We start from the raw sequence: 15,671 nt of genomic DNA on the forward strand, positions 1-15,671 counted from the left end.
CCCAACCACTGCTTTAGCTGTATCACTTATTTAACTATTGGTACGTTGTGTATTTTCATTCTGTCTACTTCTACTGAGATTTTTTTTTAGCGAATGTTGAACTTTATCAAATATCTTTAGCACCAATAGAGGTGATCATATGATTTTTATTGTTTTAATTCATTAATAATGGCAGACTGTGTTAATAGTTTTCTTATACTGGACCGTCCCCACATTCCACTTGATTGTGTTGTTCCATTCTTTTGATATTGTGATGTCATATCTGGCAACCTTTTTTTTTTTTTACGCTTTGAGAAAATTGAGATGTCATTGATGTATAATGTTATATAAGTTTCAGGCACACAACATAATGATTTGATATTTGTGTACATGGCAAAACGATTACCACAATAAGAATAGTTAACACATCTGTCACTGTAGTTCCAAATTTTGTTTCTTGTGATGAGAACTTTTGTTTAAGTTTTATTTATTTATTTTGAGAGAAGGAGAGTGCTTGTGTATGTGTGTGCATGGGAAGGGCAGGGGCGGAGAGAGAATCCCAAGCAGGCTCTGTGTTGTCAGCACAGAGCCTGATGTGGGGCTCGACCTCACAAATCAGGAGATCACGACCTGAGCCGAAATCAAGAGTCAGACACTTAACCGACTGAGCCACCCAGGCGCCCCTCTTGTGATGAGAACTTTTAAAATCTCTTCTGTTAGAACCTTTCAATACTCAGGACACTATTTACTACAGTCACCACACTGTACGTACATGCCCACGAGCACTGACTTCATAACTGGAAGTTTGTGTCTTTTGACCCCTCTCCCCTATTTCAGTCCCCCCCGCCCCTCCCAGCAACCACCAGTCTTTCTGTATTTATGAGTTTGGTTTTTGGTTTTTTGTGTTTTTTTGGTCTGTTTTGTTTTTCAGGGAGTTTTTTTTTTAGATTTCACATATGCGTGAGATCATACGGTGTTTGTCTTTCTCTGACTTACTTCACTGAGCATAATTCCCTCAAGGCCCATACGTGTTATTGCAGGTGGCAAAGTTTCATTCTGTTTTTTATGCCTGAGTAATATTCCTCTGTGTGTGTGTGTGTGTGTGTGTGTGTGTGTGCGTGTGCGCACACGTGCATGTGAATGTGCATACCCACCACATCTTCATTACCCTTCATCCATTGGTGGACACTTAGGTAGCTTCCGTGTTTTGGCTGTTATAAATAATACTACAGTGAGCATCGGTGCAAATATCTTTTCAAGGTAGTGTTTTCGTTTTCTTCAGATAAATACCCAGAAGTGGAATTACTGAATAAGGTTCTATTTTTTTTTAATTTTTTTAATGTTTATTTATTTTTGAGAGAGAGAGAGAGAGACAGAACACAACTGGATGAGTAGCAGAGAGAGAGAGGGAGACATAGAATCTGAAGCAGGCTCCAGGCTCTGAGCTGTCAGCACAAAGCCCGACGCGGGGCTCGAATGCACGAACCATGAGATGATGACCTGAGCCGAAGTTGGACACTCAACCGACTGAGCCCCCCAGGAGCCCCAAGGTTGTTTTCAAATTTTTTGAGGAACCTCCGTGTTTCTCATAGTGGCCGCACCAGTTCGCATTCCCACCCACAGTGCAAGAGGGTTCCTTTCTCTCCACATCCTCACCAACACCTGTTGTTTCTTGTCTTTTTTATAATATTGGCCACTTTGATAGATGGGAGGTGATGCCCCATTGTGGATTTGCCTTTCCCTGACAATGACTCCTGTTGACCTTTTTGTGTACCTCTTGGCCATCTGTATGTCTCTGGGAAAATGTCTCTTCATATCGTCTGCTTGGTTTTTTTTTTGTTTTTTTTTTTTAAACATTTTATTTATTTTTGAGACAGAGAGAGACAGAGCATGAACGGGGGAGGGGCAGAGAGAGAGGGAGACACAGAATCGGAAACAGGCTCCAGGCTCTGAGCCATCAGCCCAGAGCCTGATGCGGGGCTCGAACTCACGGACCGCGAGATCGTGACCTGAGCTGAAGTCGGATGCTTAACCGACTGAGCCACCCAGGCGCCCCACGTCTGCTCATTTTTTAATTGGATTGGTTTTTTGCTGTTGAGTTGCATGAACTTTTTATATATTTTGGATATTGACCCTTGATCAGATACACAATTTGCAAATATTTGCACCCATTCTGCAGGCTGCCTTTTCATTTTGTTGATGGTTTCCTTTGCTGTAAGGAAGCTTTTTAGTCTGATGTGGTCCCACTTGTTAATTTTTGCTTTTGCTGCCTTTGCTTTTGGTATTAAATTAAAAAAAAAAAAAATCCTCACCAAGACCAAGCTCTAGGAGCTTACCGCTGACGTGTTTTCCTAGGAATTTTATGGTTTCAAATCTTACATTCAAGTCTTTAATCTGTTTTGAGTTTGTTTTTGTGTGTGGTGTAAGAAAGACAGTGGTCCAGATTCATTCTTTGACACGTGGCTGTCTAGTTTTCCCAACACCATTTGTTGAAGAGACTGTCCTTTCCGCATTGTACATTCTTGCCTCCTTTGTTGTAAATTAATTGGCCATATGTGCACACATTTATTTCTGGGCTCTCTATTCTGTTTTATTGATCTACGTGCTTTTATGCCAGTATGATACTGTTTTGATTACTGTAGCTCATAGTATAGTGTGAAATTAGGGAATGTGATGTCTCCAGCTTTGTTTTTGTTCTTCCTTCTCAAGATTGCTTTGGCTACTCTGGATCTTTTGTGATTCCATAACATTTTCAGATTGTTATACTTCTGGGGAAAATGCCATTGGAGTTTTCATAGGGATTGCATTGAATTTTAGATTGCTTTAGATACAATGGACATCTTTTTTAAGTTTATTTATCTTGGAGAGAGAACGAGTCAGGGAAGGGCGGAGAGCGAGAATCCCAAGCAGGCTCCTCGCTGACAGCATGGCGCCCGATGCAGGGCTTGATCCCATGAACCGTGAGGTCATGACCTGAGCCGAAACCAAGAGTTGACGCATAAATTGACTGAGCCACCCAGGTGCCCCCATAGTATGAACGTTTCAACTAATATTAATTCTCCCAGTCCATGAGCACGGAAGGTCTTTCCAAGCACTTTTAACATTCTTGCAAATGAGTGATATTTTTTGAGATTTCCTTTTGTTATACTTTGGCAGATTTTATTGTTACGCTGTCTACATAAAAATAGTTGGGAAGCTCTTTCTTCCTTGAGTTGAAGCATTTTGATAGCACTGGTGCTGTGGTTTGATCGAGATTCACCGGTGAACCTTCTGGGCCTAGTGCTGTGTGCTTGCATTTTCTCTCTGTGTCACACTTCTCTTCTTCCTGTATGTAGTGCAGTGCTAACATGATGGGGACGATCACGTCAACTTCCTTATCAGAATAGGTTATGAAACTGGAGGTTTTACCTTTGTAAGAAATAATCAGAGTGCTTATTTTATTAAGTAATAACAGAAAATGTTGTTGTTGAACCTTTTCGAGTACTTAACCATAATCTGCCTTCTTACACGTGTCTTTGATGTTACAGATGTTCGTTTTTATTTGATGGACCTGTAATTAATCTCTTTTTATTGTGTAGAAATTTACAGCAACAATGTCAACACCGGATAAGAAAGCCTCACAGAAGATTGGTTTTCGATTACGTAACCTACTCAAGCTTCCCAAAGCACATAAATGGTGCATATATGAATGGTTCTACTCAAATATAGATAAGTATGTATCTGGCTTACATCGTGAATATCACTTGAACCAGAAATTGAACTTTTTCAAATGTTATAAGCCATCCTCTTTCCTATAGGTCTGTTTTGATTCTATTTTTTCTGATTTCCTTTTTCTATTCTCCATTCTAGTTTCCCCCCCCCCCTTTTACAGAAGTTGTTACACATTTTTATGAAAAGTCAAATGAAAGTATAATTTCTATATCATAATTTACAAAGACTGTGGAGTGGATACCCTAAAACAGAGCTCCCTTATTTGTAATGAACCAGATGTGGTTTATAAATCTTGAGATTTTTTCTTTTTTTAGAGAGTGAGAGAGAGAGAAAGAGAGAGCGGGAGAGGGGCAGAGAGAGAGAGAGAGAGAGAGAGAGAGAGAATCCCAAGCAGGCTCTGTGCCCAGCTCAGAGCCCAATGCGGGGCTCATCCCACGACTGTGGGATCATGACCTGAGCTGAAATCAAGAGTTGACACTTAACTGACTGTGCCACTCAGGCGCCCCAGATCTTGAGATTTTTAAATGCTAGTATATTGGGGCACTCCCGCCTGACTCAGTCAGGAGAGCATCCGACTCTTGATCTCAGGGTTGTGAGTTCAAGCCCCATTGGGTGTGCTACTTAAAAAACATGCTAGTATATTGGTAGAGAAGCAGTTACTAATGGTAGAAATGATTCAGTGAGATTTTTAAGATAAGCTTTTTATTTGGGACATAGTATTTATATACTTTAATTATACATAAATGTTTAAATAGAACATAGAGATCCGGGCGAAATCCAATTATTCACCAATAGTAACAATAGAAACAATTCTGAATTCTTATCCATCCTAATCGAATCGGATCTGTGCTAATCACTGATGCTTGCTCTGCTGGCTACTTATCTTGACTTCCCCTTCCTGGTTTCTAAACCAGTTGCCTACACTGCAGTGACTCTCATGGATGGTCGTATCTGACCCTGAAACTCGTGTGATTTGATTGCTAAGTCTGGTTCCTGGTTTCCCAAACTCATGAATGATTGTTGTATTTTTGTCCACAGCTTTTTCCATAGGCTTATGACACTCCCAGGGTGTCCTGGTGTGATCTGAGTTCTTCTGGAATTTCCAGGAACTGGTCTAACCCTCTCGAGTCCTCCAGTTTTCTAAAAATGATTTCATCTCCAAGAGGACTCCTTGGTGTTGGCATTGCCTTTGGGGCGGAGATACTTTGTAGCCGACGTTCATCCTCCCAAGATATAATGACAAATGCGAGGCTGCTTCCCAAAGGATACACTCTCCTGTGAGATCTCACAAAAAGCAGTGTCTCCTAGAACCTCAGGCACAGACCTGTTTCACAAGTAGCTTGTAGCACTCGTGGTTTCCCAGACTTTCACAAACACCACTTTTGGTTTTAGCGCTTTGAATCTGTGCCCATTTTATACGTGTTCTGGGTAGAAGCGTAAGATGGCATTTGGTGATTAGTATAATGTTGAAAATTGGAAAGCATATTTTGAAATTTATGCGTCTGAAGCAGCTTGTTGTATGTTAACCTTTAAAATCCCATTTCTGTTTTACAGACCACTTTTTGAAGGCGATAATGACTTCTGTGTATGTCTGAAGGAATCTTTTCCCAATCTGAAAACAAGAAAGTTAACAAGAGTAGAATGGGGAAAAATCAGGCGGCTTATGGGAAAACCACGGAGGTAAAAATAACATTTTTATTTAAAATAAAATCAATAAATTACTCGATAGTATCATTACACATTGGTTTTTTTTTTCATCTTCACAAGGACTGATACTGGAAACCTAACTTTTCAAAATAATTGTATGTTAAATATATCCTGTTAACCAGCCTTTGTTCAGATGACAGGCTTTGAACACACTTTTTTTTTTTTTTTTTTTTTTTTTTTTGATTATTTTCTTAACTATTTGGCAGGGGGGCTGTTATTTGGGGAGCGAGCTCTAGTGGGGGAGGGGCAAAGAGAGAGGGACACAGAGGATCGAAAGCAGGCTCTGTGCTGACAGCAGAGAACCCGATGTGGGGCTTGAACTCCGAAGCCATGAGATCATGACCTGAGCTGAAGTCTGATGCTTAACCAACTGAGCCACCCAGGTGCCCCTAATTGTTTTGCTTTTTAAAAAACATTTATTTTGAGAGAACACAAGGGCGGGAGAGGGGCAGAAAGAGAGGGAGAGAGAGAGAGAATCCCAAGTAGGCTCTGGGTGCCCGATTTGGGGGTCGATCTCAGGAACACTGAGATCATGACCTGAGCTGAAATCAAGAGCTGGATGCTTAACCAACTAAGCCACCCAGGTGCCCCCATCTGACTCTTGATCTCTGCCCAGGTTGTGATCTCAGGGTCATGAGTTAGAACCCCATGATGTTGGGCTGCCCACAGTAGAAAAAAAAAAAAAATTGCTGACACATCTTAAGAGTTCTCTTCAACAAGAAAAAATTTTAACTGTATATGGTGACAGATGTTGACTAGGTTTATTGTGGCAATATTTTTTGCAATATATACAAATATCGAACCATTCTGAGAGCACCCCCGAGCGGGGGAGGGGCAGAGAGAGAGAGAGAGAGAGAGAGAGAGAGAGAGAGAGGGGCAGAGAGAGAGAGAGAGAGAATCCCAAGCAGGTTCTGTGCTGTCAGGGCAGAGCCTGATGTGGGGCTCGATCTCATGAACTGTGAGATCATGACCTGACATCAAGTGTCAGACATTTAACCACCTGAGCCACGCAGGTGCCCCAAATTCCCACTTTCTGTACAAAATTTGAAATAATGTGGTTCTCCCAATTTTTCCCTTGTACACCTAAAAGTTATATAAGGTGTTATATGTCTGTTATAACTCACTAAAATAAGTGAAAGCACATTCTATCTCAAAAAAACAAAACCCCAGAAGGAAAAATCAAGTGAATCTATCTGTTATTTTCTGAAAATTGCTTAAAAAACTTTTTTTTTAGGGGCGCCTGGGTGGCTCAGTCGGTTAAGCATCCAACTTCAGCTCAGGTCATGATCTCACGGTCTGTGACTTCCAGCCCCACGTTGGGCTCTGAGCTGGCAGCACAGAGCCCTACATGGGGCTTGGACTCCAGAACTGAGAGATCATGACCTGAGCCAAAGTTGGACACTTAACTGACTGAGCCACCCCATCACCCTAAAACTTACTTTTCATGTGACATTACTTCTCCTTTTCCAGTTTTATCTTTCTTTCTAACACATTGGAAAACCTTGTATTACTTTTTTTTTTTTAAGTTTATTTATTTTTGAGAAGGGGAGAGAGCACGAGCCAAGGAGGGGCAGAGAGAGAGGGAGACACAGAATCCGAAGCAACTCCAGGCTCCGAGCTGTTAGCACAGACCCCGACACGGGGCTGGAACTCACGAACCGTGAGATCACGACCTGAGCCAAAGTCAGACGCTCAACCGACTGAGCCACCCAGGCACTCCGGAAAACCTTATGTTACTTTTGAGTGAAATTTTGAAATTTGGGGCACCTGGCTGGCTTAGAGGAGCACGTGGCTCTTGATCTTGAGGTGGTGAGTTCGAGCCCCGATGCAGTATAGAGATTACTTAAATAAATGAAACTTTAAAAATTTTTTGAAATGTTAGGTCATGAGTTCTGATATTCTCTGCCTATTAGAGGCACGTACAAGATTTTTTTCACTTTATTTTTTAAGTTTATTTTGAGACAGAGCGAGAGGACATGCATGCATACGCAGGGGAGGGGCAGAGAGAGAGGGAGAAAGAGAGAGTCCCAAGCAGGCTCTTCACTGGCAGTGTGGAGCCCACCGCGGGGCTCGAACCCACTAACTGCGAGATCATGACCTGAACTGAAGTCAGACACTTAACCAACTGAGCCACCCAGACGCCCCAAGACTTTTTCACCTTAAATGGTGGGAAAGTTCAGGGAAGGCATGGAAATATAAAGTGACTTGAGCAAGTAGAAACAGAATTTAGTTTCAATGATTTTTTAAAAAAAAATTTTAATGTTTATTTTTGAGAGAGAGAGAGAGAGACAGTGCAAGCAGGGGAAGAACAGAGAGAGAGGGGGACACAGAATCCAAAGCAGGCTCCAGGCTCTGAGCTGTCAGCACAGAGCCTGATGTGGGGCTCAAATTCATGAACTGTGAGATCATAACCTGAGCCAAAGCTGGGCACTTAACCGACTGAGCCACCCAGGGGTCCCAGTTTTAATGATTTCTATAGTTAGCAATGAAACACAAGGAGAACTTTTAATGGAACTGGTAGGATTTCATCTATGTATTGAAAGATCACATTGCTGATATGTCTTTAAAATTTCCCTCCTTTGTAAGAACAGAATTAAAATGAGATGGACCCGTGTGTTTCACCCTGGTAGTTTTTGGTCTTTGGTAATTAATTCCTTTAGGCCATTTTGGTACAAAACTGTGACTTTACATGTTTGCGTAAATTGAGGTTCTTGTTTCTAATTATTGTCCATCAGGATCATATGTTAGTCACTTTTTCATTGTTTTCTTATAATTCTGTAGCTTAAGAGTGTCGGGGCGCCTGGGTGGCGCAGTCGGTTAAGCGTCTGACTTCAGCCAGGTCACGATCTCGCGGTCCGTGAGTTCGAGCCCCGCATCAGGCTCTGGGCTGATGGCTCAGAGCCTGGAGCCTGCTTCCGATTCTGTGTCTCCCTCTCTCTCTGCCCCTCCCCCGTTCACGCTCTGTCTCTCTCTGTCCCAAAAATAAATAAATATTGAAAAAAAAATTAAAAAAAAAAAAAAAGTGTCGTTGAAATATTTCTCATTAACTTATTCCGCTACCTTTCTATAACATTGCTTAATGGTTTAGTTCTTTATCTTTACTTCATCAAAGTTAATTTACAGTTGAAATGAAGTCTTTATTTTCAACAAAAGTTTGTAGTTTTTCTTTTCTCTGAGGAAGTCAAGGTACAATACATATTATTGCTACAATATACTTCTTAAAATACCCTAAAAAAATGATAAAATGCCAGGAAGAAAATGTGCAATATACAGATGGTGAAATGGGAAGATGTATTTGAGGTTTGATAAGAAGACTTAAGGTTCTAAGTTAATCTGTAAATTCAAATCAGTCTCAATAAAAATATCAGTAGAACTGGGGCGCCCAGGTGGCTCAGTTGGTTGAGCGTCCGACTTTGGCTCTGGTCATGATCTCACAGGTCGTGAGTTCGAGCCCCACGTCAGGCTCTGTGCTGGCAGCTCAGAGCCTGGAGCCTGCTTCGGATTCTGTGTCTCCCTCTCTCTCTCTGCCCCTCCCCTGCTCATGTTCTGTCTCTCTCAAAAATAAATAAACATTAAAACAAACAAAATCATTGGGACTTTTTTTTTTAAACTAGATGAACTAATTCTCAAATTCAGATTTAAGAGAGGTGAAATCAAGCAAAAAGATCTAGGAAAAATCTGAAGCAGCAAAGTAACTATGCTTACCAGATATTGAAGTCGATTACAAAGTGATCATCATTAACAAAGTATAGTAATGGCACGTAAATAGATGGATTAAGAAAAGAGAATCCAGATAGTGTCACAGATGTCTCTGGGAATTTAATGCATAATAGCAGTGGTTGCCTCTCAAATACATGGAGGGAGGAAGAGGCTAAATTATTTACTTCATGGATATTGAGACCACTCTAGAAACCTAGAGAGAAAAGAAGCCGGTTTCATAATTTTTATTTTATTTTATTTTTTGAGAGAGACAGAGCATGAGCAGGGGCGGGGCAGAGAGAGAGGGAGACACAGAATCCAAAGCAGGCTCAGGGCCCTGAGGTGTCAGCACAGAGCTGGACGCGTAGCTCGAACCCATGAAGCGCGGGATCATACCCGGGGCTGAAGTCAGATGCTCAACCGACTGAGCCACCCAGGCACCCCTAGATGATTTAAATATTTTTAAAATGAGGGGCGCCTGGCTGGCTCAGTCAGTAGAGCATGCGACTCTGGATCTTGGAGTTGTAAGTTCAAGCCCCAGCTTGGGTGTAAACATGACTAAAAAATTAAAAAATCTTAAAAAATGAAACAGTAAAACCGGTAGAGAAATTTATGGGAGAGTTTTGCTTAATCTTGAGTGGGAAAGGTCTTTCTAAGAGTCCACAAAGCTAGGCATCATAAAGGAAAATATCAACAAATTTAGCTGCATAAAAATAACATTTCAGGACCACCTTGGTGGCTCAGTTGGTTAGGCGTCTGACTTCGGCTCAGGTCATGATTTCATGTTTCTGTGAGTTTGAGTCCCGCGTCGGGCTCTGTGCCGACAGCTCAGATCCTGGAGCCTGCTTCGGATTCTGTGTCTCCCTCTCTCTCTGCCCCTCTCTCACTTGTGCGTGCGCACACTCTCTCTCTCTCTCTCTCTCTCCCTCTCTCAAAAATAAACATTAAAAATAATAATAACATTTTGCATCACCCTCTCCAAAAGAAACATGAAATCAAAAGACAGTGACAAATATTTATAATTCTTATCCACAAAGCCCAATTTCCTAATATGTAAATAACTCCTGTGAGTCCATAAGAAAAAGTCAAAAAATCCATGATAAAAATGATTATAAACAGTACATAGGAAAGAAGAAAAAATGGATCTTGTAAACACATGAAAAGAGGTCAGTCTTACTCATAGTAAGAAATGGAAAAATCAGAGTATGCTAGGATACCGGTTTTTAGTTCATAAAGCTTTAATATGTTATGTTGGCAGGGGTATGGTGAGTGGTCACGCTTGCTGGTGAGAGTAAATTTAGATAACCTCTGTGGAGGGCAATTTGATAATCTCTCTCAGATTTACAAATGTCCATACCCTTTGACCTAGTAATTCTACAACGTTAGGTTACAGAAAAGTCTGTACCTGGGTGTTACTAATTACAGTATTACTTCCAGTAGCAAAAGATTGGCAAAACGTGAATGGCCAATAATAGGGGAATGATTCATTCAAATGTGGTATCTCAATATAGTAAACAACTTGGAAACCACTTAATGTAAACCAAAACAAAATCAGAGATCATTCCTTGTGTGCTGACTTGGAACAGATTGCTAAGATACATTAAGAAAAGAAGGCAGAGGGGCACCTGGGTGGCTCAGTTGGTTGAGTGCCCAACTTCGGCCCAGGTCATGATCTCACGGTTTGTGGGTTCGAGCCCCGCGTGGGGCTCGGTGCTGACAGCTCGGAGCCGGGAGCCCGCTTCGGATTCTGGGTCTCCCTCTCTCTCTGCCCCTCCCCCGCTCATGTTCTGGCTCTCTCCGTCAAAAATAAATAAACATTAAAAAAATTTTTTTTAAAACTTACGAGATTAAGCTTACCAAGTGTTTGTGAGGCTCTGGGGAAACTTGGAATCCTCTGTGCTGTTGATGGGAACATAAAATGGTGCAACCACTTTGGAAAACCGTCTGATAGTTTGAAGACCTCTTTAGAGAATTTAGGTTCACAACCGAATCAGGAGGAAGGTATAGAGATTTTCCCATATACCCCCGGCCCCCACAGAGATGCAGCCTCCCCCGTCCTCAGTATCTCCCACCAGAGTGGGTTGATGGGTTCACTCCCGGTTTTGTACAGTCTACGGGTTTTGAAAAACGTACACTGACATATCTACCATCAGGATGTCGTAGAGCATTTGCTCTGCTCTAAAAATCTCTCGCACTTCAATTAGTCATTCCTCCCCCCACAGTCCTGGCTACTGGCAACTGATCTTTTGATTGTCTCCAGAGGTCTCCATTTTCCAGAGTGTCATATGTTGGAATCACACGGCATGTAGCCTTTTCAGATTGGCTGCTTTCACTTAGTGGTATGCATTTCAGGTCCCTCTGTATCTTTTCTTGGCTTGACAGTTCATCCTTTTTGTTGGTTTATTTTTTAATTTTTAAATCAAAAAAATTTTTTGAGAGCGCGTGGGTGGGGGAGGGGCAAAGGGAGAGGGAGGGAAAGAATCTTAAGCAGGCTCCACGGTCAGCGCGGAGCCCGACGTGGGCCTCGATCTCCCAACTGAGATCGTGACCCGAGCCGAAATCCAGAGTCTGACGCTTCACTGGCTGAGCCACCCAGGTGCCCCAATCGTTCATCCTTGTTAGGACGTCTCGGTTGCTTCAAGTTCTGGCAGTTGTGAGTAAAGCTGCCATAAGCGTCTGTGTTGAAGTTTTGGTGCGGATGGAAGTTTCCATCTCATCCGGGTAGATACGAAGGAGTGTGGTTACTTGAGGGTATGGTAAGAGGGTGCGTCGTTTCGTGAGAAACCATCTAACCGTCTTCCAAAGCGGCCGTGCCATTTTGCGTCCCCACCTGAAGGAAGGAGGGTTTCTGTTCCCCATCCTTGCCGGCATTGGGTGTTGTCTGCGTTCCAGGTCTTGGTCGTTTTAATAGGTGTGTACTAGTGTCTCATTTAATTTGCATTTCCCCGATGACACACGATGTGGAGCATCAAATAGGCTTATTTGTCATCTGTATGTCTTCTTGGGCGATAGTTGGCTTCTTTTGTTTTTCGTTTCTTTTTTTTTTTTTTTAAACGTTTATTTCTTTTTGAGACAGAGAGAGACAGAGCATGAACGGGGGAGGGTCAGAGAGAGGGAGACACAGGATCCGAAACAGGCTCCAGGCTCTGAGCTGTCAGCACCGAGCCCGACGCGGGGCTCGAACTCACGGACCGCGAGATCGTGACCTGAGTTGAAGTCGGACGCTTAACCGACTGAGCCACCCAGGCGCCCCATGGTTTTCGTTTCTTGAAAGGTTAAGCAGACACTGACCATCTGACCCAGCCATTCCACTCCTAGGTATTTAGTGAAGAGAAATTAAAGCAAAAATGTATACAAAAACCTATCCACAGATGTTCGTGTCACCTAAGTTGTAATCGCCCCAAAGTGGAAACAGCCCGACTGTCCACCACTAGGTGAACAGATAAACGAGTTATGACACACTCGTGGAGCAGGATACTGTTCTCCAGTAAAAAGAATGAACCATCGACGCCTGCAACAACATGGATTACTCTTGGGGTAATTAGGCTGAGTGAAGGAAGCCTGACAAAAAGAGTTGGTACCAGATGATTTCGTTTATATGGAATTTTAGAAGATAGAAACTACAATGACAGAAAGCAACTTGGTGATTGCTTGAGAAGTGCAGTGTAGAAGGAGGGATAGTAGAGTACCACGAGGAGACTTTGGGGAGTGATTGACGTCTGGAAATGTTCATTATCTTGTCTGTGGTGATGGTTTCGTGGATCTATATTTTGTGGCATGAAAGCTGTGTTGAAGTCACTTTGGTTCATCCCAGTATTTGAGAATAGAAGTATGACAGGCCTGTGGGGCTCTGTTGGTTGAGCGTCCGACCCTTGATTTCAGCTCAGGTCGTGTTCTCGCAGTCATGGGACTGAGCCCCGTGTTGAACTCTGCGCCGACAGCAGGGAGCCTGCTTGGGATTCTGTCTCCCTCTCTCTCTGCCCCTCCCCTGCTCGTGCATGCGTGTGATCCTCCCCCCCCCCCACTCAAAATAAATAAACATTAAAAAAAAAAAAGAAGAGGAAGTAAGGCCCTAAAGATAAGAGTAAATTCAGTGTTTATGCTTCAAGGCAGGAAGTATGATTAAACATTTACACAGTGGTAAGCCTCATCTTTAATTCTGTATTGGTATGCTCACTGGGTCACAAGGAAGATATCTTGTTCTTCTGAATAGAATATTGTAATTGAATTTGGTCCCAGGAGGAGACCTGGGATCCAGATGCCGTGGTGTCAAAGGATAGTGAACCAATCCTCCTCCTTTGTAGGAAAGGACGATCTAGACTTGCTTGTATGTCTTTGAGTCTTGCAAGGTCCTGTTTTTAAAAAGATCTAGATAATTTACTTTGAAGAGAAACAATGACTATTTCTAAGAGCCTGTTTCTGAACAAATTCCTCAAGAGAGGAAAAGAGGGCACGGTGAGGTGGATGGTCTGATGTCAAGTTTCCCTATAGGATGGTTATCAGTTTATATGGTTTTTGTAATTTATTCCAGATGTTCTTCTGCATTTTTTGAGGAAGAGAGATCAGCATTAAAACAGAAACGGCAGAAAATAAGACTTTTACAACAAAGGAAAGTTGCAGACGTTTCCCAGTTCAAAGATCTCCCAGACGAAATCCCTTTGCCCCTGGTTATCGGAACCAAAGTTACAGGTGAGTGAGCACAAGTTCATTACTGATTTGATTTGTAAGGTTTCACCATGCCGACTGCTAGCCACTAGACACGTGGTTTTAAATTGAGAAGCTTACGCTGTAGCTCTGTAGTAACATGCGGTACAAGGTACTGTTTGTTCGTCTATGACATCCCGTTTTAAACTACTTAGGGAAAAGCGTACCGGTTCGAAGCAATGTCTACTACGACGTAAGCCGGAGCAAACTGACACAAAGACGAAATCGACAGTTCACTGGGGTCCCTGCAGCTGTACATTGTTTACATTTTGAATTTTTAAATTATTCCGTCTTTGGCTTTCACATCATTTACTTGCCTTTCTAACCGCTCTTCAGTGGTTAGCTCACAAACACATTGTTCTTGCGCTCTTTGGCTTTGGGGTAGTCCATTTCTAAGGACTGAATAAATGAAATTATTCAGTAGGTAGTTGGTTCAAAGTTTTATTTAAGGATATAAATTCTGTCAGTTGGTGGATATGATTCTGTGTATTCTTTTTGGTTACAACGTGGAAGGAAAGTAGCACCAAAGCCTCAAGTTTAAGGTAATTCTTCATAATGTGGTAAACTAAAATCATAACTTATGTAATATAAAAAAATAACAAGGTGTTGAGTGGGTAGACAGATTAGTAACTGTACTGAAAGTGTTTTAAAAATGGTTGGATTTATCAAGGAACGTTTTCTGGAGGAAGGGTAACCTCGAGTTACGTTAATATCACTTTTTCTAGTTGTAGAAGTGGTACGTATTTCCATGACGCCGTAGAGAGGAGTAATTCCAAGGAAAGGTGGATAATAGAGAAGAGCCTATGTGGTGCATATGAGATGCGTACAAGGAGGTGAACGGATTTGGTCACGACTTGCCACGACAACTTACCACATACAAAACTTACCAATGACCTCTCTCCTGACAAAATTGGTCTGGGGGTGAGGCTGGCAATGAAGTGAGGGATCTCAAAAAGTCTTGAAAAGATACATTAGTTCTAGGGGTGCTTGGGTGGCTCAGGCAATTGAGCGTCCGACTTTGGCTCAGGTCGTGATCTCGTGGTCCATGAGTTCGAGCCCCGCGTCGGGCTCTGTGCTGACAGTTCGGAGCCTGGGGCCGGCTCCGGATTCTGTGTCTCCCTCTCTCTCTGACCCTCCCCGTTCATGCTCTGTCTCTCTCTGTCTCAAAAATAAATAAACATTAAAAAGCTGCTTGATGGGGCGCCTGGGTGGCGCAGTCGGTTAAGCGTCCGACTTCAGCCAGGTCACGATCTCACAGTCCATGAGTTCGAGCCCCGCGTCAGGCTCTGGGCTGATGGCTCAGAGCCTGGAGCCTGTTTCCGATTCTGTGTCTCCCTCTCTCTCTGCCCCTCCCCCGTTCATGCTCTGTCTCTCTCTGTCCCAAAAATAATAATCGTTGAAAAAATAAATAAATAAATAAATAAATAAATAAATAAAAAGCTGCTTGAATAAAAAAAAAAAAAGAAAAGATACATTGGTTCTAAAAACCCCATATAAAAAAGCACAGATACAAAATCTACAGGGTAACTACAAATCAGAGAAGCGTTGAAAAGAATAGAGAACACAGAAACACAGGACTTTTTTTTTTTTTCAGTGTATTTCTTTAGAGAGAGAGTGTGCACACACGTGTGCAAGCAGGAGAGGAGCAGAGGCAAAGAGGGAGAGAGAGAATCCTGAGCGGGCTGTGTGCTGAGAGCAAAGAGCCCATTGTGGGACTTGATCTCACACATAAACCAGGAGAACATGACCTGAGCTGAAACTAAGAGTCAGATGGACACTCACCCCAGCCACCCAGGTGCCCCCCAGTTAGGAAATTTGTAAAAGTCAGTTGCTTCAAAATTTTAAGGACTGGCAGTATTATTTGAAGAGAC

General features: G+C 42.4%; 1 protein-coding gene across 5 annotated transcripts in view; it reads left to right on the forward strand.

Annotated features, from left to right (window-relative positions):
- The window catches only part of LIN9 (lin-9 DREAM MuvB core complex component), a 64,438-nt gene that overhangs the window by 16,921 nt on the left and 31,846 nt on the right, over positions 1 to 15,671 (forward strand). For all 5 annotated transcript variants that reach the window (XM_045453256.1, XM_045453260.1, XM_045453258.1 and 2 more), the window contains 3 exons: positions 3,558 to 3,691; positions 5,245 to 5,370; positions 13,628 to 13,785. In XM_045453256.1, coding sequence (XP_045309212.1) covers positions 3,558 to 3,691; positions 5,245 to 5,370; positions 13,628 to 13,785 — 418 coding nt within the window. The remainder of the gene's footprint in view (positions 1 to 3,557; positions 3,692 to 5,244; positions 5,371 to 13,627; positions 13,786 to 15,671) is intronic.

The sequence above is a fragment of the Leopardus geoffroyi genome, chromosome C3 (genome assembly GCF_018350155.1).
Source record: "Leopardus geoffroyi isolate Oge1 chromosome C3, O.geoffroyi_Oge1_pat1.0, whole genome shotgun sequence".
Taxonomy (NCBI): domain Eukaryota; kingdom Metazoa; phylum Chordata; class Mammalia; order Carnivora; family Felidae; genus Leopardus; species Leopardus geoffroyi.